Source organism: Hirundo rustica, chromosome 6 (genome assembly GCF_015227805.2).
Source record: "Hirundo rustica isolate bHirRus1 chromosome 6, bHirRus1.pri.v3, whole genome shotgun sequence".
NCBI classification, from domain to species: domain Eukaryota; kingdom Metazoa; phylum Chordata; class Aves; order Passeriformes; family Hirundinidae; genus Hirundo; species Hirundo rustica.
Genome location: NC_053455.1, coordinates 62365969 through 62391512, shown reverse-complemented (window position 1 = coordinate 62391512; position 25544 = coordinate 62365969). Strand labels below are relative to the sequence as shown.

General features: G+C 40.9%; 1 protein-coding gene across 4 annotated transcripts in view; it reads left to right on the top strand.

The window, feature by feature from the left end:
- The window catches only part of NELL1 (neural EGFL like 1), a 274787-nt gene that overhangs the window by 202741 nt on the left and 46502 nt on the right, over window positions 1-25544 (top strand). For all 4 annotated transcript variants that reach the window (XM_040068216.2, XM_040068214.2, XM_040068215.2 and 1 more), the window contains one exon: window positions 9135-9230. In XM_040068216.2, coding sequence (XP_039924150.1) covers window positions 9135-9230 — 96 coding nt within the window. The remainder of the gene's footprint in view (window positions 1-9134; window positions 9231-25544) is intronic.

Sequence of the window (25544 nt, the reverse complement as noted above, 5' to 3'; positions counted from 1 at the left end):
TGCTTTTAGACTGAAATTTCTCTGGAACGGTGAGAACAATGTCACCTTTTTTCCCTATTGAAAAATCTGGTGTCTCTTTGAGAAGGCAAAATACTGAAGTTCAGTCTCTTTTCTACTGGATAAAACTAATTTGGTGAAGTTATCTCAGGTAAATCCCGGTCTTGAGATGAACGTGTCTTTTGCCACTGGGAAAATAAAAACAATTGCTAAAAATACTTTTTTTTTTTTTTTTTTTCAGAAGAGTCTGCTATTGTGTTAGTATTTTAGCTACATAAAAGGTTTATCATTTAAAGTGCAGATAAGAACTGAGATGAATTGTCTCCAGTTAATTGTTATTTGCATTCTCTTTTTGATCCATCAACTGCAAAAGTCAGAAGAGGTGTAGGAGTGTAAAAGTTATCCAGACCCTCATGAGAGAATTCATTATTTAGCGTGGCATGTTTCTTAGCACTGTGTTTGAATGTCTTTTCCTCCACCTCTCCAACCCCTCCTCACTGTTTTCTTTGTTATTATTTCTTTCCCTTACATAAACTCGATCTGAACTGAGATGGAATGCCCTGGGGCACTGCTTGTGGGATCCAGGGCTTTTCATCTCTTGATTGCCTTCTTGGCAGCATCTTTAGTGAATTCAGACCTCCATCTGTTAGAGACTGCAAGGTAAGGCAGATTCTGTACATTGAGATTAACTGGTAATTCTGTTCCTTAATGGGGAAATGTCTGTATCTAGCGTGGCATCTCTCCTGATACGGAGTGAGGGCTGGAGGCTGTTGTTGGGGAGCTCTGCAAGTTTCACCTACTGAAATCCTTCCTGTTGTGTGAGCAGAGGACTCTGATCTCTGGAACTGACAATTCCTGTCCTTCTGGTGTTGGTCAATAGAATGAGATCCAGTTTTGAAAAAGGAAATTTTTAATTTTTGAGTGGAGTGTCTTGGCAAAATGGGTGAGATTTGAAAGGTGGTGAAAAAACCCGCTAGAAAATGTTTTCAGAGACACCACTGTAGCTATTACTTGCAGCATAATAACAAGACAGTGAGAGAGAACACCTGAATTTTAGCGTGCTCGTTTAAAAAGAAACAGCTCAGGGTCTCGTAAGGTCTTTGTAAATTATTTGTAAATTACTTGTCTTTACACATGCCTGATCCAGACCTGAAAGTCCCGTTGACCTTTTATTTCCCATTTTCATCTGATTCCTCCCAGTAATGTCACCTTCAGGTAGTTAAATGCTATCAATAATTCCTTGGTTTGCTATTGCATATTTTGAGCAGCTATCAAAACGAGAGTTTTGTTTTTTTTTTTTTCCAGATTCAGTTATGTTTACAGTAAGGTACAAGCAACCTTTAAAAAATATTGCTGAATTTGAAACTTTAGAGGCTATGATTGCACACAGTCCACATCCTCACTTCCAGCCGTGACTGAAAATGCTTTCTTAAAGTTTCTCTACAATTTCAAAAGATAGTGTTGCTCATATGGAGAATTACCTCAGTACAATGTTTTATTAACGTTGTAGGCCTTTTCGTTACAGCTTATTGAACATTCTGGTGTTTTTCATAACACGCAGTTATTGGAGGGTGCTTGGATAGATTTTTATTTAGCAACATAGAGTGAATCTCTCACACTGAGACAGAATGTTTCTCCTTGGTAACCAGGCTTGTGTTTTATTGGTGAGGATGCCTTGGTCAGTGCTACAGGGCAAGGCAAGAAGAGTGAATTAAAAGTGCATCCCTGTTACTTTAGGGGTAATCCAGCTTTTCTCCTGCTGCATGTGTCTATAGAGTGTGCTTGTATGGATTGGAACATTGGGATGAGAGATCTCTAATGTGAGTGTCACTGGAAAATTATTTTTACATTGTCAAATATTCCATATACCCTCCTACGGCCAAGCAGACCTCGGATTGCGTGTGCTGCTACTGAATGCAGGATTTCGTTCAGTGAGTCCAATTCGACTTGATGTAAGGGCTTTACAAAGTTGTGGTAACAGATCAGGCAAGGGGAAATGCTTCTGTTGTGCTTCTGGAATGTGCTTCTTTATCCTTAGGATTGATTAAGCTTTACTGATTTCTAAAGAAACTGTTAAGTTGGTGGATATAAATGGTTCTATACCCATTTGTTATAACAAAAAGGGAGTATAATAAGCACATTTATTTGATGCAAAAAAACCCCCTGCAGTGGTACCATATGTCATGTCATCTCTCAAAGTAAATTTCAGTTTGGTTTTACAGTTTAAACTGTTGACTCGAATTTTGAAAGATGATTTTGGTTTGGTTTGTGGAAGAAGTATTCTGCCCTATTTTGTCTTGCCTATTATTAGGTTACTAGAGAGACAGCTGCAGTTGGCTTAAAATGGTGCACTAAAAATATTGAAGAGTCTAGCCTTGAGGAAGCAGAGCAGTAAAATGGCAACAAGAATATTCATTTAGCACAGAGTTATCTGGGGATGCTTTCAAAACATAATATATCACAGGACAATTTTTATTATATTGCTTTTGTCCCTTACTGCTTCTATTGATCTTTTTCAAATGTATTTTTCAAAATTGTCACATGTCTGTCTTCAGAGCCATAAAATAAGGTTGGCATTAATAAGGGTTTCGTATATGTCATTTTACCAAGAGAGCAGAAGGGACCTATTCTGTCTATAGATATGCTTTCTGGATTAATTTAATTAAATGCAGCTTGTTTGTTCGTTAGAAAAGATTTTAGGTGAAAGCGTTATTAATCAGGGTGGGTAAGTTGCACATTCAGAAGTAAGCTCCATTAATGGGGCAGTACAAAGGAAATTATTAGTATTTATCACTGTGATTCATTGTACTCATTTTCAGGAGTTTAGGTTTCATTTTTCAAAATCATTCAGCATTTCCAGCCAAAGAGCACTTGAGCCCACACTGAAAGCACCCAGATGAATGGCCTGCTGCTTGCCCACAAATGGCCACAGCTTGGTTACATATCAGTCAAGCAAAACACCAAGCAACAAGAGAATTTAGCATCATATGACAGCAGAGGAAGGGCTCAGAGTTCAGAGCCTTCTGAGAGAGATGCTCAGCCTTCCAAATTCACCTAAATCTTAATTTTGCAAGTGCTGTGTGGCAGAGCACTGGGAACTTGGAAAGATTCACTGCTACATCAGCTGAAATGGCCTCCTGGCAAACTCTAAAATATTAGTGCTCCACTTCAATAAATATTATGTAGCATGCAAATGTATACTTAGACACACAAACCAACAGTCAGTATGTGTGTGTGCCCATTATCCTTGACATCATTTCTTCCTGATGTATTTGTTATTCTTTATCATCCTGCTAGGGACTTTGCTGTTTTGCCCTTTTTTCTGTCTTTCACTCTGTGTTGCCTGCCAGATTTGAAGGAATTCCTTTGTGCTTTTCTGAGTACTTTGAAAAACCCTCCTCTCCTAACTTAAATTCTGGGATCATTGATCTTTATTTAAATTGAGCTCTCATACACTTACACACTTTATACTGCCAGGACTATGAATTTTGACTACACTAGGCAGCAATTATGCTAATTACGTTTGCAAAGTATCTTCTGTATGTGAAATTTCTAGAAAAATAATTCAGGAATAATAGCTTTACAATCAACAGAAAGAAGACCTGAAATTTATAGGGTCTTTCCAAACTGAATAACCCTACTACATACCACACATAAAATCCAAAACATAAATTGGGTTGCAAGCCTCTCATAAAAGTGAGAGCTGCCCAGCTGAGGGTTTGTCTTCCACACTCAGATGCGTTTGCATCCTGACTACCACCCTGACTCACACTCCTCTGCGGGTTTTTTATCTTGTCTTCTATTAGAGCCAGGATTGAATACTCCAGAGGTGCAGTTTTCGATTTTGGATTCAGATGTTTATTAAATCTTATCTATGTTACAGTCTCAGTTGTGAGTTCTAGCTAGCAAAGTGGAAAATGGCTCTGTCTCTTAACTCTTTACAAGGTGTTTTAAGGATAAACTGTCCAATTAAGAAATGACACCTAAATTATTTTTACTTTTAACTCAGTAACCAACCACCTGTGGCCCACAATGTGGACTCTTCTCTCCAATTACAAAATACCACCCAGACCCAAGAAGAAGAATGTGAAAAAGAAGGACTCAGCCTGTGCCCTAAAACCTCCATCTTGCTTTATCTATATATTACTCTATTCTAAACCCTTAAACTCTGTGTTTTTCACCCTGTGATATCACACACTTTTATTCAAACTCCACACCCACAATCCCAGTGCTGCCACTCAATTTTGGAAGCTGTTCCATGACCTCATATGGATGCAGTGTTTGCTTGGGGGTCAGTGCCTGTGAGCACAGAAAATCTGGAATTCTCAGAGCCCAGGGTTCCAACACTCCCCTTCTTGCTTCAACATGTTGGAAGAAAATTTTCCAGGACCGTTGTTTAGCCCAAAGTTCATTGCTGCCAGATTTGTCCTTCTCTGACTCCAGGCAGCTGTAAAAGGGTTCCTCTGGCGTTTGACAGACTGTGTGCGGAATAAGTTGCACCCCGTGTCCACTGGATGTACTTCACTGAACCAAAAAGAGTTTTGTGCTTTTACAGATGATAGTGTCACAGTCGAGTACAGAGGAAAAGAGCAGAGCCTCTACTGCTCCCTTATTTCAGTTGTGTGCTTTCTCTTCACTTTCTCAGCTGTCCTCTAAACCCACCTGAGCACCTGCTATCATCTGATTATTGTGGAATAATGTGGCTTGCACCGTTGGACTGTTACCAACTGCCCCCCTGTGTGTACTTGTCTGAGTAAATCCAATCAGCTAATGAAATTGTGGTCCTTCCATCAATTGATTGTCAAATTCCCTGTGTAGTTGCACCAGCCCATCTCTCTTCCAACGCTGCATATTTTTGTTTACCCAGGCAGTCTGTGCCTGACCCCTTCCTTGCCTTTCCTCAATGTCCATTTATTTTTACTTCACAGGTATTTAGTATATCAAAAAATTAATTAGATGATTTATTTGGGAGGGTGACCTTTGTATCTCTTCAGAGTCAAGTGATGTTCCTTTAAATTTGTGAGGTAATTATTTGGTTTTATTTACTTCTTTTACTGAAACAAAGTGATATATTCAAGCAAGAATGTTTTGCAATATTTACTGGATTACACTTGAAAATGAGAGGTATTTGCTTAACCTGAGGGTTCCATGCTCCGGTATCTGCTTTCCTGTGGAAGCCCAGTGAGCAGTGTACTGTGTTGCCATTCAAAAACCAGAATAATGCAGCTTTGTGCATGTCCAGGAGAGTGGTGCTTTTCATGCTGCTCTTTGTGGAGCTCTGCAGTGAGACTCACAAAAATGACCCATCAGCAGACCTTTATTTTTGGCTGTTTCTGTTCTCTGCAGATGCATCATCAAAGAGGATGTGCATCAGAAAATTCCTCCTCTGCGGAGAAATTATGTCTATTTAGGAAAAGCCTTTATATATTAAAGGCTTTTATTTTGGAGGAAGAAATCTGTTGGCATTAGAGATCTGTTGACTTTGGCAGAAGCCTTCTGAAATCAATAGATTGTTTCTTTTGCACACAGAATACTGAATAAGCCTCTAAACAATAGAAGTTTACTTGTATAGACTTCACCCTAATGGGATCTTTGCTCAATTTTCCTGATAAAACCTTCACAGTAAATTCAGCAACCCCTCTCCTTTTTAGCGAGGTTGCCAGGCTGCAAATCATTTCAGAGACAGGATCTACTTACGGGAATACATTAGCAATGTTTGATCCAGCCATGGTTTGTCTTTCTTGTGTTCATTTTGAATAGGAGGGAGTCTGCAGTCGACATTTATAACTGCTGGTTCCATGGTACTGGTAATTCCATCACCCCCAAATCGACTTGTCATTTTGAGGGGTCCAAACCATGGTGGAGGTCTGTAACCCAGAGCCCATATGACATTTAACAAAGCATGTACCCCAGAGCCAGTAGCTTCAGGAGGGCATGGGCACTCCAGTTGGGTTCATACTCAGTTGCTGAGCTGCTCCCTGTTGGGTCCTCTCATCCATAAGGCAAAGGTACAGAAGGGATGTAAGGATTTTATTTAATTTCTTCTGCTAATGCTGTAAAGGAAAAAAAAAAACACCAAAAAACACAACACAACTCATAATTGGATATTAATTCATTTTGAGAAAATGTGTTAAAAGGCTGCAGCCACAGGCAGGACTTTTAGGGAAAAGAGTTCAAGTAGAGGAAGTTTTGCAAAATTGCTAGCAACTGAAATTGTACATTGAAATGTATGGAAACCTATTATTTGAGGCATTGAGCATTTTTATTATTCAGAGTGCTGCTATCAGTACTGCCTATAGTACTGTGAGCTCTTTTTTTAGCAGTTAAGGACTGTAGCCTTTGGTCTGATTTTTAACTCTGTTCTGAGATTTGTGGGCTTGATGTTCTGTTCCCTGCAAAGCCTCTAAAGTGCAGGAACAAGATGGTTTGTACAAGAACCATCTGGGAAACAGCAGGATAATGCTGGCACTCTTCCTTGGGGTTTTCTCCTCTTGCATAAAAATGTAAGAATGAACCACATCCCGTAAATCCAACAAAGCCTGAGTGACAAAGACAAGCACAGTTGGTCTGTGCTGCAGAGGATCTTTCAGCATCTACACAAAGTGGAGAGGAGAGTTGTATTTCTTCCTCCTGCAGCCATTGCTCAGCTTCTTCCTCGGCTCCATCCTCCATCTGTACAGCAAGGTAGCTCCAGGGCAGTACAGGGTCCCTGCTCACAGCAACCTGCAGAGGTTCCTTAGGGGTGCCCCTGAGCAAATCTTTGGGTTTGGGTTGGTTTTTTTCCCCTGTACGTTGCTAAGATGGGAGACACAAAGGATGGTAATATTGTGAATTAAGTGGTAGCACATTTGAATATGCATCTAGGAGGTGTAGTTGCAGGAAGGAATAGACAGAGTTTTAGCCCATGACAGGCATGCCAGCCTTTCTCCCAGATGTGAATGGCACATCTGGCTGTGCCTGTGGGTGTCACCCTGGCTCTGCACTATGTAACACGTTGGGTCTGAGGGAGCCTCTTTGATGTGACCAGCCCTGTCACACCATCTTTCCCTGCTGAAATCCTTTTAAGAGCACAGAAGAAAACACCACCTCGCTCTGCTGACCTCCTAACAGGATTTCTTGTGAGCAGCTCATAGTTCACAGTGCACAGTTGGTGGTGCCCATTCTGGGGGCAAAGAAAGTGCATGAGAGCTCCAGCTGAAGCCTTCTCACCTACCTATCCCTATCTGCACTAATAACTTTCTGTGGGCATGCATGATTGTTATAAACATCATCTTTTCTTCCCCTTTATGAATTCTTTTCAAGATCCCCATGTGGGTATTTCCCAGTGTAATATAGGATATGTCAAGGATGAACTATTCCCCTTTTTTTTTTTTTTTTTGGCCTTTTTTTTTTTCCTTTATTTCTGCTTCTTTTGATGTTGTGCAGAAATGTATTACTACTTCACAAAAATCACTGCATACAATTTCAAACCAGAAAACATGTGGAATTTAAGTTAAACCTTTTCTGAGAATGCTGAGACTAGAGGTGAGTAAACATTCTTTTGCGAGCTCTGGAAGGCATTTTTTGAGTCTCATCGTGGTTTTTGCATACTTTGAGTTATATTTCTTACCAGTAGGTCCAGCGTTCTGCACACTTATACTTTTGTACAAATATTTATGTGCAAAAATACCCCTCCAAATTACTCTTAAACTATATTTCTCTTTTTCTCATTCAGAAACTGGCTGGTTTCAAAATAGATGAATTTTAGAAGATTCCCATATGGAGTGTGTGCATTGATGGGAGGAAGTGTGACTGTGCTTTCTCCACACCGCCGCCTTGCTCCTGGGGCAAGGATAATTATAATATTCTTCTGTGGTGTTGTCTAAAACACTTTAGCATTCTTTCCCTCCATAAAAGAGTTTGGCATGCTATGAATTATATATTTACAGTAAGGCAGACATGTCTGTCGGTTCAGTCACGAGATACAATGCTGTGCTTTTTTTGCCTCTAAGTGGTTAACAATTGCAAAAGGTTCTTTTTAATGCCTAGAACTCTATTCATTTTCTTTTTCTTTTTAGTGTAGTGGAAATAAATCTTAAACATTTCTTCTGTTATCTAGCACTTTAAGCCTTTTTCATAGGGTTTGTAACATCTCTGCCAACACTCCATCTGTGATTTTAGCTTGCAGGAAACACTTTGCAAATCTGTTATTAGCTTAGATGCAGAGAGCTGCTGTTTAAATATTAATTGTAACTTCTCTCATAAGTGCAGTCAGACCCACTCAGTCACTTGTGAAGTTCAAGAAATGTTGAGGGGGAGGGAGTGTGTCAGGGTAGCCTCTCCTCTCCCTCTCTTCTCCTCTCCCTCTCCTCTCCCTCTCCTCTCCCTCTCCTCTCCCTCTCCTCTCCCTCTCCTCTCCCTCTCCTCTCCCTCTCCTCTCCCTCTCCTCTCCCTCTCCTCTCCCTCTCCTCTCCCTCTCCTCTCCCTCTCCTCTCCCTCTCCTCTCCCTCTCCTCTCCCTCTCCTCTCCCTCTCCTCTCCCCTCCATTTCAAATCCCAGTTATTTGGCACATGCACTTCTGGAGTACTTGAGTGTTGCCCCACCAAAAATCACGTCTCAGAGGAAACGTTTATATTGCTGTTGAGCCTTGCTCATGTTTTCAGTCATGGTCCTCACCCTATTTAATTTCTTAATTCCACAAAACATACTTTACCCTTTACAATAAAAATTTGGGTAGCAGAATACTATGTGCTTACAGACCTTTCAGTTGAAGCATTTGGCAGAAATGAGGAACACAGTCCTTAATACCATCCAGCCTGCCTGTTTGCTGTGGACTAGCAGAGCATTCTAATTGTCACAGGTATATTTGATGTGATGGAAAGATGATCAGCCCCATTAAAGCCATATGATGTATTTTCTCTTCTTGCTCCAGATGGTTGCTGATCTTTTATTGGTGAGCTGGTTTGCCCACAGTGTAATCTGAGATTTTTTTCCTCTTGTCATTTAGTGAGTTACTTCTGTTTGTGTTTGCAGGTGGACTGAATTTTAATGTGCTGAATTCTGTTTGTTGCTTAGAATTTAGATGTTCTTCTTCTTACCCCACAAATATATATTTTTAAAAAATTAAGTACTACCCTCATATTCCTTTTATCTTGCAGCATTCTGTGAAGAAGGATGCAGATATGGAGGAACCTGTGTAGCTCCTAACAAATGTCTCTGCCCTCCTGGATTCACTGGAAGTCATTGTGAGGAAGGTAAAGCTTTACTGAAAAACACCTTCTTTGGTCATATGTGGAAGAAGTAATTCCTTTCTGTTCTTTCATTCTGCTTGATGTTTTCTTTCCAGTGAAGATCTGACTGCTCCATTTCTGCCTTCTCTGCGCTGAAGCAGTTTGTCTTGTCTGAAACTTTCCGTGTTGAATTTTATCAGGGATGTATCTGCTTTTGCTTCCAGCATGCACTTCTAGTTAATTAGAAGGGACGTCAAATGAAAAATATTTGCTCCATCAGTTTCCTGTGGTGCAAGCTCAAGGTTTCCTTCTGCTTTTACTAAATTTGTTGTGCAAATTAGACCAGAATTTAGATGATTCCTTTTCACTTGGTGTTATTGAATTATTAATATTTGATTTGTTTCTAAGTCACAGTTTTATAGAATCACAGCCTGTTCAAAGACATCTCACTAGTCATGATTAGATTCTGCCTGTTCCCAGATTTTTCTTTTTCAAAATCTGCTTCTGACAGCCTCACGGTTCCACTTTTCCGTTTGTTTCACAAAGAGCTGGTTCCTTGTCTACCTTAAATGAGGAGAAAGTGGTCTCATCAAACTCCATGTAGGACTCTTATTATTTCCTTTATTTGGCAGATTGGGGGTTTTATTTTTGTTTGTATTTATTGAGGCTTTCCATCACTTAATTAACTCGATGGAAGTTGTTGTTGTTTGGTGGGGTTTTTTGTGTGTGTGTGGTTTTTTTTTTTTTTTTTTGTGTGTGTGTTTTTTTTGTGGTTTTTTTTTTTTTTTTTTTTTTTTTTTTTTTTTAAATTTTTATTTTTCTTTCCCAAAGCATGCTTGCTAATAACTGTATACACATGTATTTATTTTTGGGTATGAAGTGGATTGTTAATGCAGGTCGTATGCTGTAGTATGGATGAGATTATAATTGGTGAATTGTTTTAGGAAGAAAAAAAAACCAGAGAAATAACTGTTACAGTTAAATTACTGGAACAACTTGTAACCCAGAGATTGTGCAGTTATTTGTGTGTTTATTAAAGTCCCTTAAGCCCAGTTGTCAATAAATCTGCTTTAAGGAGCTTCTCTGTGGATGTAGTCAAATCAGTGTCTACTAAAACAGTATTTACTGTACACTAAACAGTGTACACTAAAGTTTCTAGTTGTCAGCATTGTTTGTGATCATTTAAGAGTTAGCTAGGACATTAATATTTTCATCTCATCTAGAATAAATTTGAGCACCTATTTCTTTTTTTTTTTTTCCCCCCTGTAGCCTTGTTTTAAATAGAAAAATTCTTCCAAAGTCTCCTGCCATTCAGCAATTGGTTCTGGCAATATCATGGGGAAGGAATGCAAGGCATTGCTACCTCAGAGCCCCACCTGCAGTGGCTTCCTGGCTGCTATCCTGTCCTGCTGCTTGCCCAATTTTCCCGTTCCTTCCTGAAACATCTGTTGCTCATAGCCATCAGTGCATTCAGAGAGATGCAGGGTGCTGGAGATGTGTTCTGTGCCTGTGGCACTATGGTACTGCCAGCTACCCAGGACTTCAGGCCAAATTTCAGCTCTTCTGCCTGTGGTTCTTTCCCCCAAGGGTCTCAGAACATTCTTTTTTCTTAGAGCTGTAAAGGGACTTTCATACCTAGAGCACAGATTCTCTCGACCATTGAAGTGATGGTTTAAAATTGATAAATGAGGGACATAACCATTCCTGACTCCTATGTTTTTCATAGCCTTTGTATTGTTTTGATCTACAATATGAGTTAGCACACCAACTAAAGGTAGCATGTCAGGTATGGTTCTCTCATTATATCAAGCAATTTAGAAGAAGGTGTCAGAAGGAGATAGCTTCTGTGAATAAAATCTATACAGCTTGAACCAGAAGGCAGTTCATTTTTTTCTTTGAAGATGTACAGAGTTTACTAGTGCGCTACAAATCAAGATAATGATGCTAACTTTGAGAAATCTGGCATACAGGCTGGTCTGAGAATGAACAGGGCTCTGTGTATGAGAATTTGTCACATTTTAGTTGTGTTGGAGGGTTTGAAGGTTTTGGCAGGTACATCTTATGTCATATGCATATTTCAGTGGCAAAGTGCACACCAGATCTGTGAGAGCAGCTTCAGCCTTCTGAAGGGGCATGTCCTGGCCAGGCTGATGCTCAGAGCAGACAGGAGGTGAACCACCTCTGAAGCAGGTTCCTTTTGCTTCACTAATTGTCCCTAAAAGATGTAGTGCTTTCAGGAACAGGAGTAAAGTGCACTAAAGGCTTTCCTCATCATCTCACTGCAGTTTGCTGCAGCTTTTAAAGGACACCTAAGTATTCTAACTCCACGTTTGCTTGTTCTCCTGTTATCTTTAACATCAGAAATGAGCACTGTTTTATTTAGTGTAGGGTAGCACTCCCTCAATCGTTGTGACACAGACCTGAGACAATGAAATGGTGGGGAAACGCTTCAAATCAAAGCCTAAATGTTCTTGGCAAAACCTTGTCTGGTGGAAGCTCGTAGTGAAATGAGGCATGTCGGAAGTGAAGTGATGTGTTTTGGTAATGCATTCAATTTGCCACAGCGCATTTGAAAGTGTCCTTCAAACTGACAACGCAGCAACTCCTTATACATTATTAGTGAGCTGAAGGGACTCGTCACCAGCTAAAAACAGTATGACCCAAATTGGCTTCAATGCCATGTAAAGGGTAAAATGAGCCAGTGATTAGAAATGCTGTTGAAAAGCAGGTGTGTTTACTTCTGAATATGAATCATATGTTACTCATCGTTTCTGACTGCCTGGTTGAAATTATGATATTAAGTTAATTAAAAATTCAGAGATATTTGAGAAGGGCAGGATTTATACCGGTGATTTACTCAGGTGAAATTAAAATCCACATTTAAGGCTTATGTACAGATACATAATTCAGCGTGCTGCTAAGAAGAATTGTCTCTTGCCCTTCGCTTTGGTTGACGTGAGAAATCATCATAAATGTTCTGGGGCTATCTTTCCTTTTTGAAGGTGAACTGCAAATTGATATTCACAGATACTGTCAAGTAATTCCTTTCTCCATCCATTCTTTTTAATGCTGTTCCTTTAAGTATGTGCTCGAAGCTTCTAATTGGATTTTTGTAATATTTAGGATCTGATTTTATCTTCAAATTACTTCTTTTTTATTCATTTTGTGTTTTTTTCTGGCCGGGGCTGAAATCTGTGATCTCTGTGTTCATTACCATTTGTGTGTATTGAACACAGTTGTGATGCTCGTGTTGGAAACCTTTGCTGCTGGAATTTTTAGTGACATTGGTGTACGATCCCAGCGCGATGGCTGAGCTGGAGATAGGCATCCGTAACTGGACGTGACACCGTGGGCTCGAACCCAGGCGCATCCTTGGCAGGGATCCCTGTTAAAGGCTTCTGAGAGGCATTTTGGTGTGCAGAGAGGAGCACAAATACAGTACTCTGTGCGAATTGCTGGCAGCATGAACTCAAGTGCCCCAATTTTCCATCCATCTCATCTTTTTGCAACCTTTAGAACGGAAAAACTCCAGATCATTCACTGAGCTGCTTTTTTTTCTGTCTGTGGGTGATCCACAGGTCAGTGGAGTTTTACTGCTGGTTTTGTGGAGAGGTTCACAGTTATTCTGTATTTGTGGAGCGTTAGTCACTCCTGCTGCTGATGAAGGGGTGAGGATGAGATAAGCAGGACAAGCTTATGGTGTCAAAGGTAGGAGTAAACAGATGGTTGGATGCCTGGGAATTGTAGGCATTCCTTGAACACCTGCCTGCCTGTGCTGGAGTCCTGTGCGTGGGTCTAAGAAATACATCTGAACACTCTGGGATCTGACCCGTGGTGGGAGTTATTTATGGGGCCTGTCTGTACAAATTATCGTTTTGGGTGATGAGCAAGAAGCAACAGAAGGGTTGGAAGCAGTGGGTTCCCAGCTAGGGCCATGGAAAGGAAAGTGCAGTATTTTTCCAGGGGCTGCAGAAGGGCTTTCGGGGATTCCAAAAAGGCATTCAACACAAGTGCACCACAGCTTTTCTCCCCTGTCTTGTGACAGCTGCTGTCTGAAGTCGTGCACAATGAATGGGGAATATGTTTCTGGTAGATTAGAAGGGATTTGCATGGGCTGGAGCTTGTAGAGGTGGATATTTCTGTGATAGCAGTACATGTGTGTCCAGCCTTTTTGAAGCACTGGAAAATAGGCTGTCACATCACGTGGAATGATAGAGAGATGTCAAAGAATTACCTGCTGGTTATTAACAGAAGCAAGGGTAAGATATGGCAGGGTGTGATAAGTACCAGGGTTATTTTTCATGGTATTTTGGGCTGGCCCTGCAAAGAATTGTCTAATATTGGGGTGAGAGTTAATTTTTCAGTGTGTACCACAGCTGAGAAACGTGCTTTGAATTCCATTAATTATATTGCAGCTAAATCAAGACTTGCTGTGTTATATATGGGTTCTTCAGCACCTCACTGATTTCACAGGTGTGTAATGAAACGTTGCTGTGCTTACATCTGCAGTATGTGATGTCACATCACAGGAATGAGGAGGTCCTTAGCGCATTTGTTTCATCACAGTTGGCAGTATCTGCAGTTGTTGTCTGAGGAGCTGCATAACATCTTTGTGTTCTCATCTCTTAAATTGCTTCTTCTGGAATATATTGTCTTCTGCAGTCCTTTGAGTAAAACCTCCTGTAGTCTCTATTGCTGTGGACCCAACGGTTAGAAAAAAAGTGAGAATTGTATTTGTATGTGCCATTTCTTTGGCTCTTAAGCTGGATTAATCTTTAGGTGTGTATCTATCAAAGACATTTCAGTCAGGGAGCCTGGCTTAAAAAATAAGTGAGTAGAAACCAAAGCAAAGCAGAGAAAGATCTTTTCCATGAGTACAGTAAGCTAAATGTCAGAACTCCCTGCCTTTATCTATCTATGATCTTCTGTAAAGTAAGAAGGGAGGTTTATTTTGGGAAACAAACCAGCTGTGGGCACAAGGCTTGGCATGACATTCTTTCCAAAGCCTCTAATTTCAAGGTGAGGATGGAGTGAGACAAGAGGAGTGAAGCAAGTGGCGCTCAGCTTGTGCCAGAGAGCAGTGGCTGTGGCCGATGTGTCACTCCTGAGGGTGTGACAGACCCGAGAAGGCAGATGTTCCAGGTGGCTGAGGTTGTCCTGCTCCATTTGCTGCCAAGCTGTTTGCAGCGCTTGCCCCAGCGGTGCTTATTGCAAGATGGCAAAGGTGATATCTTAATGTGATGGGGAAAACAAAGCTGTCATTTGTAAAGATACCAGGGAATAGATCAAAGAATATTCGCTGGAAAAATCTGAGTAAGGCTGCCTCTAAGGAACAAGGGGACACCTGTCTGCAAATCAACAAGTGACTGCCAGTGGAAGAAAAAGTTGTTTTATCTCAGTGTCATTCTCACAGACCAAGAACACTATCCATCACCCAGCTGACCCTCACATGAGGAGACAGCACATCAGTGTTTACTCTGCCTCAGGGGTGTGTGTGTGTGTGTGTGTATATATATATATATATCTGTGTGGAATAGTTTGATTTTAAAAGCCAGGAAAAAACACTAAACAGATGCTGCATTTGGGGTGGTGGTGATTTTTTTTTTTTTTTTTTTTTTTTTTTTTAAATGTAATTTTTTTACCTTCCTGTGTAGTTTATTTTTTATGTGCAGGTCTTTGTGCCTGTGTATTTTTCTTTGTTTCTAATTTAAGGGATATTAATCAGCCATATTAATCTTTTATGTTACCTGAGATGATGCCTTGACAAGTCAAAAATTGTTCTAACGTTCTAGTGTTTTATTATTTGTATGACTTGTGTGTTGGGCTTGTGTGGCAAAGTTCTGGTAGGGGAGGGAGAGCAGGGAGTCTCCTCTGGAGAAGCTGCCAGAGGCTTTTGCCTGTCCAAGAAGGACCCAAGGCCAGGTCCATCAGGGACACTGGTATTGCCTCTGGGATAATGGATTTAAGAAAGGCAGAAAACGTTGCTGAGCAGCAGCAATTCCAGCTGGAGAGACGGGTGGGAGCGTGAGAACAGCAGCTTTGCAGACACCCAGGTGAGTGAAGGAGGGCAGGGGAGAGGTGTCTGCCTTTCCCAGCATAGGCAAGGGCATGCTCTGAGGAATATAGGCTATCCTAGCTAAACAGGCAAAAAAAAAATGCTGGGACCTCCCTTTGCTGTGTACTCAGCACCGGGAAATTGCTGGGGAGGGGGAGCTTTGTTTGTTCCTGTTCTCTTTGTTGGTTTTGGCTGATGCTGCAGTGTTGGATGTCTATTCCTCCACACGTTCTAATTGAGTGTTACAGGAGGATCATTGTGTTCAAGTTAGGAGCAGCAAACTCTGAACTCTAAATATAAAATCTCCGTGTTCATGCTGAACTTCCTACAGCTGAGACCTTAAATGGCCAAATTTTGTGCAAAAGCCCTGCTCAGACTGAGGCATTGGGATTGATTCTTTTGTTGCTTTGGTCCTTTCACGGAGTTCTCAGTCCCTAATTTAGCATCTGTCCAGTTTATCACCAGGAACATCTTCCACACGCCCTTTGTGTAGGCATATCTGCCTCAGGTTCCTCTTGGATTCTGGGGACTCAAGCAGTGGGATTTAAATTTGTTTCAGGTGTCAGAATGACCATTGAATCTATTTAAAGAAAACGGAGAACTACAAAACATTCAAAATTCTGGGCAAATATTTGTATTTGAGCAAATAGAAATAGTCATATGTCAATGAAATTTCCATTTTGCAGCTAAGAAGTGTCCGTATGTGAAGCTTTCCTTGTGATGTGAACTGTACAGAAAAGACAGTTGCTTTAAAATACCAACTTCATGGTGAATTAACTACAAGTGACATCTCATTTTACTGTGATTAAAAAAAAAAAATCCCCAGCAAGTCTGCTTTTGAGTGCAGTGCAGTAATGATAATTTATAGCTTATTTTGCCAGGACATTGTGAGCCTTTTTTTTTTATTACTTTTTAAACTTTTTTCCCGGGCAGCTGCCTGTATCAGTACAAACAGTAATTCTGCAGAGAAGTACCAGGATTAGGTAGTAGATGAGCTAAAAACTGAATAAAAACTACCTCAAGCTCTCCAGCTACAGGCAGTATTTAGGGAACATTACTGAGTTTAATAAGCTCTTTGCCACCTTACTTTTTCTTATTAATAGCCAGCTCTGGACTGGAAAATCAACCATGAATATTTAAATTTGCTGATAACCTAGAAATAAAACTCCAGACTCAATAAAACTCAAGCAGGCATAGAGAGGTGCTTAAAATTTTTTAACACTGGAATCCTCTTGGCTTCGATGGGAATTTCACCTGAATGGACGCCTTAGGATCTGGTGAAATGAGTAATAAATGGCTCTAGTGAAATAAAATAGCATCTAGAGTGGGGGTTTTGTGTGGAACAATCTGTGTAATGAAGCTGCCCATGATGAATATGCCATTTTGAACTCCTTAATCTAACTAGCTAATCTAGGAGTAAGATCCTGCTCAAACTGAGTAGACAATTCAGTCTCTTAAGAAAACGTGTACAATTCTGAGAATTTTATTGTGTGGAGCCATGTTTCTACTGAAGTTCAAAACAGTGAATGATAACATATTTCATGAGTGATTTCATTGAGGTTAATCAAGGTGTAGTGAGGGAAAATGTGCCTCATTCATCAACAACAGCATAAGAAACCAATTTCTTTTTGAGAAATACTCTAACAAGTGAAGGGGCTGGAGAAAACCACATGAGAAAAACATGCTGATGTTGTACAGCTTATTGTGTTATTAATTCTGACAAAAAGTCACTTTTCCTGCATTTTTTTCTTTTTTTAATATAAGATTTGTTTTTTCCCCTGAAAAAGTCATGTTACCAGAATGCCTTAAGCAAATGAAGTAAATGTAAGCAGCACGCTGGCACTGAGGACAGGAGGTCCCTGGGATCCCCTGCCCTGTGTAGAGTATCTCTCAGCTCTCTGTGGGTGGGTGACACTCAGCTCAGCCCTCCGTGGCTGTGCAGCCCACCAGGGCTTGCTGTGGGGCACCTTTCTCTTCTTCCCCTCTTTCTGAGCTCCTGTAAACACAGCATAGGGGTGGGAGGGAGGGAGAACACACAGCTATGGGACTCTTGGGCAAGATCTTCTCCCATGTTGATCAGAGTTAATCACTGCAGGAGGCATCTGCCACTTGCTTTCACTGGGCTGGCTGACACTTGGAGGAAAAGATCATGTCCCCACTCATGTAATCCTTGGCAGGTGAATAAAATGGGATAAATCACTTTCTCAGGTGACTTATGTAGACTGTAGATTATGTACAGTGAGGATAACTAATCCAATTACTTTGCTTTAAGGAGTCAGGGTGAAAATGTGAATTAAACCCCTGTTGAAGGGAGTGCCATCCCCTCTTTAATGACATAACCTCTGTAACATCCACCATTCTGTTGGATTTCAGTCCTTCAGAGTGTCTGTTTTTGCAAGAGTAACACCCATGGTTTTCAACAGTCTGCTCCAGGAAGATTTCATAAATTGTACGATGCTACCCTACAGCAAGGAGGCCACAACCAAAGGAGGTGACTCTGCAGAATCTGCTGGATTACATGCAGTGTGTGGAGTCAAGGAACCAAGTTTATGATTAGGACTGTACTCCTATGTACCTACAGAGAAGAGATGAAATAGGAAGTTTTGCTGATATGGAACCTTAGAAAATTACTTTCTCCCTCCTAGGCTGTTTCTGTATCAAGTGAAACATTTTATGGTCTGTCATCTCCTTCCTAGTGATGTGTCATTTTTCTGCAGAAAGTACGTAATGTACCCCAAGAATTCCCTTCACAGTGGACGTTTTCTGGATAATCCAACATACCGTGCCTGGTAATGTATTAAAAATAAATAAGTATCATCAATATATTTCAAACCTCTTCGGTTTGAGAGACACTTGCGAATCTGTCTCCTAGAAAGTGGGGCATTAAAGCCTGTTCCAGGTTCAGTGCTCACTAACTCACTCTGCAGATTCTCATTGCTTTTGTTAGGCTTTTGTTCATGCCTGTGGTCCTCAGGGAAAGAATAGGCAAGATGTAAAAATAATACGGTGCTCAATGTAGGGCAGGTATGAAGCATAAAAGGAAACTCAAGTGGTTCTGGTCGAATATTTCCTTTGCTAGTTCCATTATGATTGAAGCAACTTTAAAATAATAGTCATACTCAACCTCCAGGAACTGTATGTCAAAGTTATTTTCAAACTTTTTATAATGTTGTGATAAAAATCTGTTCAGTCCTTCACATTTGCAGAAATAGAGTTCTTCCTAAATACATCAATCATTTTCTTGCTTTTAAAAAGGATTTAGCAATTCAGACAGTTCAATAGTTGGAGTTTCCTACTACTTTAGATGTGCAACCTCTGAATTATTTCTTTCAGCCTGTAGTATCTACTAAGTAGATCAGTCATTTCAGAGACAAGCTGAATGGTAAAGTTTATATGTGAGAGAGTGAAATTACCTTTCTTAGTTGATTTTTTTCTGAAGAGACATTTTCTGTTTGGCGGCAATCTAATCTTCAGAATGGTACTCATTTATCTTTTGAATGAGACATGAAATGAAAGCCCTAAACACTTCTGGTCATCAAAGATCCAGTTGAACCTGTATCCTCTTTCAGCCTGGAATCTGAATTGAATTCTGTCTTCTTTAGCAATGTCAGTCAGAGAAATTACTCAGTTGAAATAGCCGTCTGCCTAACAAGGAGTGGCACCCATGCCTTAATGTCACCGGTGTTTCTGTGATGGGTTATGGATGCTTGCAGCCTTTGATGGTAATTACGCTCTTCTAAATGTGAATTGCTCTTAGGTTGGGTGCAAGCCTGTGGGTGTGTGAGGGTGAGCTCAGCCACGGCTCTTTTCTCATGGCACTCTCTGGGACCTGGACAGCACCGTTCAGGAGGGCCATTGACAGGTTCTTGCAGCCCTACCAACATCACCTTGTTGTAAGCTGGTAGGCAGAGGTGCTTTTGGAGCTGGGAACACGGGGAAGGTACTCACACTGATCAGGATCCCGTGCACCGCTCCTGCATGTGTTGCAGCCTCCCAGCTTCTTTATAGTAGCCTGCTTGTTCATTGCCAACTTGGGCTGTGGGCACGCTCAGTTCAAGAGAGATTAAACAGATTTTTCTCATTTTCAAGACGGTATTTCAACAAGTTGCCAGAATGAGCCTGTCCTTTCTTTTGAGTCACTGACCTTAAAACCAATGAAGGTTTTCAGGCTCGGAAGTGAAATTGCTTTGAAGGAAGAAGGTTGTTTCTTCTCTTGAGTCTTAGCATGGTATTGGTGCTGTTTATCAGTCAATGTATGGCCAGTATGTGTCTTTTACTTGCTTACATGACTGCTTACGAGGATTCAGTTCCAATCTGTAGACGCTTTATGAAGATCTACATTTTCATTTGATATTTTGGAGCACAGGTGGAAGAAATATTTAGTTATGTCGATTGTTGGTGATTAGTTTTCCTAGAAGGAGGCCTGGCGGTTTCTCCAGTGTTGGTTGGTTGGTTTTATCTTTACCATAGACTGGGGAAAGAATGTCCTGTGAGTTGTGTCAGCCCCTGCAGAAAGTGAGTTTTGAAGCTGTGTTGGCTTTGAGGGGCCAGGTTTTAGTGGGGGAGGGCTACAGAGGTGGCTTCTTTGAGAAGCTTCTGGAAGAATCCTCTGTATCTGGCAGAGCCATTCCCAGCTGGCTCCGGGATAGACCCAGCGCTGGCCGAGGCCAAGCCGAGCAGTGCTGTGAGTAACGCCTCTGAAAACAGATTTAAGAGGGAGAAAAAGGTGTTGTGCAGAAGTAATTGCAGCCAGAGAAGAGCGGGGTGAGGATCTGTGCGGGGAGCAGCCCTGCAGACCCCCAGCCCGGGGCAGAAGGAGGGCAGGAGGGGCTCCAGGCGCCGGAGCTGAGATTCCCCTGCAGCCCCCGGTGAGGCAGCCGTGTCCCTGCAGCGCGGGGAGGGCACAGGGACGCACGGATCCGCCCGCAGCCCGTGGAGGGGCCTCCACCACAGCAGGGGATGCCCAAAGGAGGCTGTGAGCCTGTGGGCAGCCCGTGCTGGAGCAGGGTCCTGGCACGAGCTGTGACCCCGGGGGACCCGTGTTGGAGCAGGGTGTCCCTGAAAAGACTGCATTCACTGGAAGAGTGGCCCACACTGGAGAAGTTCATGGAGAACTGTGTCCCGTGGGAGGTACCCCACACTGCAGCAGGGCAGGACTCTTCTCCCAGAACAGCATCAGGAACAACCTGTGATGAGCTGACCATTGCCCCCATTCCCCATCTCCCTGTGCTGCTGAGGGGGAGGAGATAGAGCCTGGGAAGAAAGGAGGGATGGAGGGAAGGCATTTTCAAGGTTTCTTTTACTTCTCGTTATCCTGCACTGATTGTTTTTATTGATAAGTTCAATTAATATCCCTAATTCTGGCCTCTTTTGCCCATGGCGCTATTTGGTGAGTGATCTCTCCTGTCCTTATGAACTTTTGCTGTGTTTTCTCTCACCTGTTCAGCCAAGAAGGAAGGTGACAGAGAGGCTTTGGTGGGTCTCTCCCATCCAGTCAGGGTCACCCACTACAGCAGTGTGGCCACACAGGGGGCTCTTTCCCTGATACTCATTTTCTCAGGACAGCTGAATGAGTCCTGTCTACCTCTTGTGACAACCAGCTCTGGAAAACGTGTCAATCCATCCAAAACTAATTAAAACTGAGGGAAAATCTCTGTGTATTTCAAGAGATTTTTGTTTTGTGTGTTACAACCCTGGCAGGTTGTGAATTCTGAAGTTAATGGAAGCTGTTTCTTGAGAAGGGACTTCAATTTTCTAGAAAAGCCTACCTGTTCCCCACCTAAAATTGTTTTGGTTTTCACCCTTGGAGTATCCAACACAGAGTTTTTCAATTCTTTCCATTAACTGTGTGGAGAAAGTGAAGATTTTATTAATCCCTCAGAAGTTTTCTTCCATTTTCCCATCTGAAATCCTGTTGTCTTATAGAAAAATCTCCAGCTTGGACAGAGGTCACAGCTGATGCTATTTGAGGTGTGTGTGCTGATAGGAGAAACACCTCCCCCAGCAATGGCATTCATTAATCATTTGCAGGTTAGGGAGATACGGGGTGAGGATGCCTGGCTATTCCTAAGGCCTCCCTTTTGAGATGACTTGAGTGGTGAGTCTTCGATTTCTTTTTGAAGAGATGTGATTTTGGTTTGTTTTTTCTTTTTTCAATCCCTTATCTTTTCTCAGCAGGTTTTATTAGGTGTATACATTACTGAATGAAATGAAATGAAATAGGGTTGCATGTGTAGGTGGATGGTGGTGGGTCACGGAGGATGCAGAATCTGATTAATATTAAGCAGAATTTCTCTATATCTAATATCTGTCCCACTGAATTGGCTGTAAGGGATTTTTTCAGGTCCCCTCCATGATATGTTTAGTTTGCAAATGTGGAAAGAATTAAATACAGCGTGACAGAAGCAGGTAGTCCTCTACTCCCTTGTCCAGCTGCTATAAAGACGTATTTCTTTGTTAAAGAAGGTTGTCCTAGTTGTGCTAAAAGTTTCCTTACTGTGTGTTAAATAAATTAACTGCTGTGTTAAATCCATTATTGTATCTTCTCGCTACAATCCACAAAATTAAATTGGTCACTTAGTCCATTTGCTGTATAGCTTCAGCAGTGAACTGATTCGCTGTAAAAATAAATTGAAATAGCTCCTTTGGAGGAAATTCTTCCAGGGAGGAGGAACATCCAAAGCGAGAAATGTGATATAGTTGACATTGCTACTCTGTTAACTTGTGGAAAAATGGAAGACATGTCACCTCATTGCATTTAATGTGATTTTTTCCATGAATGCTAAATTCAGTCTAGTTAAAGAAACTTATATACAGTATATTCACATTTCTAGATTGCATGTTCCACTCTCCTTTACACTTCTGCATATTAAGTGCCGGACTTAAAGGGCATAGACATTTTTTCTAAGCCAAATTGAGAAGTAAAATGAGGGGAAAACTTTGTGTCAGTAAAAGCTAAAAATAACTGCCTGCATGTGCAACAACCAATTTCTGTTTTCCACTGAAGGAAAAATAGATTTTTTAGGGCCATGAAGAAAAGAGTCCAACCAAACCAGGGAGTAACTCCATAAATGTTTTCTTTTCACTATTCGAACCTTACTTTTGAATAAAAAATTAAAAATTGTACCTAGGACTAACCATATCAGAAGCATAAGGTAAAAATCAAAATATCAACCTGTAAAGATCTGTAAGCTTTCTGATTTCATAAGCTTTTCATTTATACTTCCAGTTGTACTGAAACAGGCTGAAAACCTTGACCTATTAAATTTGGGGAAAAGGGATTTTGTGAAAACCCAATTTATCTGACAGAGCGATAAAAGGCTTTGTCAGTGTTTACCCCAGTAAGTTGACTTGCACTACGAGCAGTCGTGTGGATTTCAATTGTATAACAATGATGTAAAGTACAGCTCAGTGTAATGCTAGCCAAGGAAAATTAATTAAAAAAAATACAATTAATGAAAAGAACATTAAGTGGTAATATGTATTCAGAAAACATTTTGAAAGTAACATTTGATTCAGAATATATGAGTCACTTATCTGACATTGTGAGCATCAAGCTTTATAAATATTGGGATATAATATAGGGTTGTAGTTTGTCTATTTAAAAAAAAAAAAAAAAATTATAACACTTAGGAATTATAGTTGGCTCCTTCCCAGAGTAGTAGATGATTCTAAATGTCTGGACTCATGATGAAGCTGTTGTTCAATCCTCAAGTTCCAAACTGCTCTAGTGAACGAGTAAACCTTGGTGGGAACTAGAAGGACAGGGATATCTTATTTTTGTGGCTTTGAAGATTTCAGCTGGATGAATTTTAACCTTTACAGGAAAAAAACCCATGTGTTGTGGTGTAGAGTGTTCTAAAACGTTTCAGGTGGATAGAGCAAAGGCCATCTAATGCTGGCATTCTGATGTGTCAGACCATGCACACACAGAGCGTTTGAGGAACGTAAGCACAGGAGCAAAACTAAAGAGTGGAAGGTGTCATTCCAGCCTTTCTCTGTGTGTACATCACACTGGCACGTGATGTGGATATTTGTGCTTTCTGGGAATGCTGCCACAAGTGAGGCAGCAGGACAGAGTGTCTTTTCTCTACATTGTGTAGGAAAGGATACAGTCTTTGAATATATGCAATGTTATTAGTTTGTTTTTACAGCATAGAAGAGGGGGATACCAAAACACCCCTGACAATCCTGAAAGTTGATTGAGGAGTTCCTGTAGAAAGTGTTCTTACAAAGTGCATTGCATCACATATGACTATATACTTCATTTGTGATCCACTTTAGAGAGGATAAACAAGAAAAATACATTAAAATTATATAATTCAAACAAACGCGAATGGATTTCAGTTTTGAGTGGGTCAACCATAACAATCTATCTTAATTGTCATGTTGATAATTTAAAACAGATTCTTTTTTTTTGTGGTGTTGTATACACTAGCACTAATATGATGGGCAATGGCAATTTGTGGCCATGGAGATTGCTTCCTAATTGGAAACAACTGTTAATGTCTTCGTCATATAAAAAGAGTGGATATTAGAGTTGTTTTTTGACCTTAATAATCAGCTGTTTTATGAAATTTGCTGCAGCTGTTCCCCAAGACGCTAAGCACAGGCATTGTAGAGCAAAGGATGAACCTGGCAAGACCTGGTGTGAGCTTTTTATCTTCTTTTCTTCATGTTAGAGCCAGGATTAACACACGGGAGTCGCAGTTTCGTGTTCGGACTCGGTGTTTATTAATTCCTGTCTGTAGCACAGCCTCACTGTGAGCTCTAGGTAACAAGGTAGAAAATGGCTCTGTCTCGAACCCTTTCCAAGGTCTTTTTAAGCATAAACTATCCAATAACGAGATGACACCTGTATTATTTATTCTTGGCCACCCAAAGTCCACAATGCAGACCCTTTTCACCCAATTAGAAAAAAACACCCGAAACCAAGAAGAAGAAGGTGAAGAAGAAGGACTTAGCCAACACACTAAATCCTCCATATTGCTTTATATATATTATTATGTACTAAAACCTTAAACTCTGTGTTTTCCACCCTGTGATATCACACACTTCTATTCAAACTCCACGCCCACAATCCCAGTGCTGTCACTCAATTTTGGAAGCTGTTCCACGGCCTCAGGTCAAATGCAGTGTTTACTTGGGGGTCAGTGCCTGTCAGCACAGAAAGCCTGGAATTCTCAGCTTCCAGAATCCCAACAACCTGGTACAAACTCATCACAAGTCTTGGATCCCTCTCTGTGAGTAAAGATCCTGAGAATTTGGCAAAGTCATCTCCAAGGACAGAGCTTCTTAAGACAGCCAGGCAGAGGATTTTAATTCTTTGGGTTATTAAAAGCCAAGGTAAAGCCTCCTTAAAAGACAAGTTTATGCTGCAGAGATGAAATGGTTGCTCTGTTATTAAGGGCTGGCTTGGGTGAATGTGGTTCCTCCTACTTTAAGAAAGAAAATCACATGCAGCCCCTTTAGCTGCATATTTTGTGGATGTGTAATAGATGTATAACACAGCTTATATGTGCCTGAAGTGATGTCTCTTAAAAATGACCAAGGAAGGAGTGCAAAAATTGCTTATAAATGTTGGCAGATAATCACAGTATTCATGAATTCTCATTTACTTTTCTTCTACTTCCCTCTCCAAAATACCCAGTGTTGTTGTGAGCGTTCTGTTACTTCCAGAAATTAATTTGAAAGTGAGATAATCTAATCTAAATTCAGTGTAACTGTAAATACTGCTAAAATATGCTTTCAGGACTAACATAGCATTATGTGTGTACTGTGGGCTGTAGGTCATTGCTTGTTTTCAGAAAACAAGGATGTCTGTGTCTAAATTGTACATTACTGATTCTAAACCGCAATGTGTGATTTTTCTGTACACTTGCTCTGTGGAGACAAGCAAGAAAAAGGCAGCAACAAAAAAACTAGCCTAAAGAGTTATGCATTTTTGATGTCTTTTTCTTTATTTTATAATAATGAATATCCGTGCTGAAACAACATATTCTAGATCTGTAGAATTTTGCAGGTGACTCAGAGTAGCCCCCACGGGGAGGGATTCTTATATAGTAGTGAAGAAGTGGAACAAAAAACATATTTTCATCATTCTGTTTTTTAGTCTGTGGCAGGCACGGTCTTGTGCGTGTGTGTGGATTTAGAGTGGCTGAGGTGGGAGAGGATGCCTGGCAGATGACATGAAGGCTGCGCCATCAAGTAAAAATAACTGAGGAACAGAGGACTTGTGGTATTTTTCATCTGGTCCCTCTTGGTGCATTGTTGCTGGGGGCAGC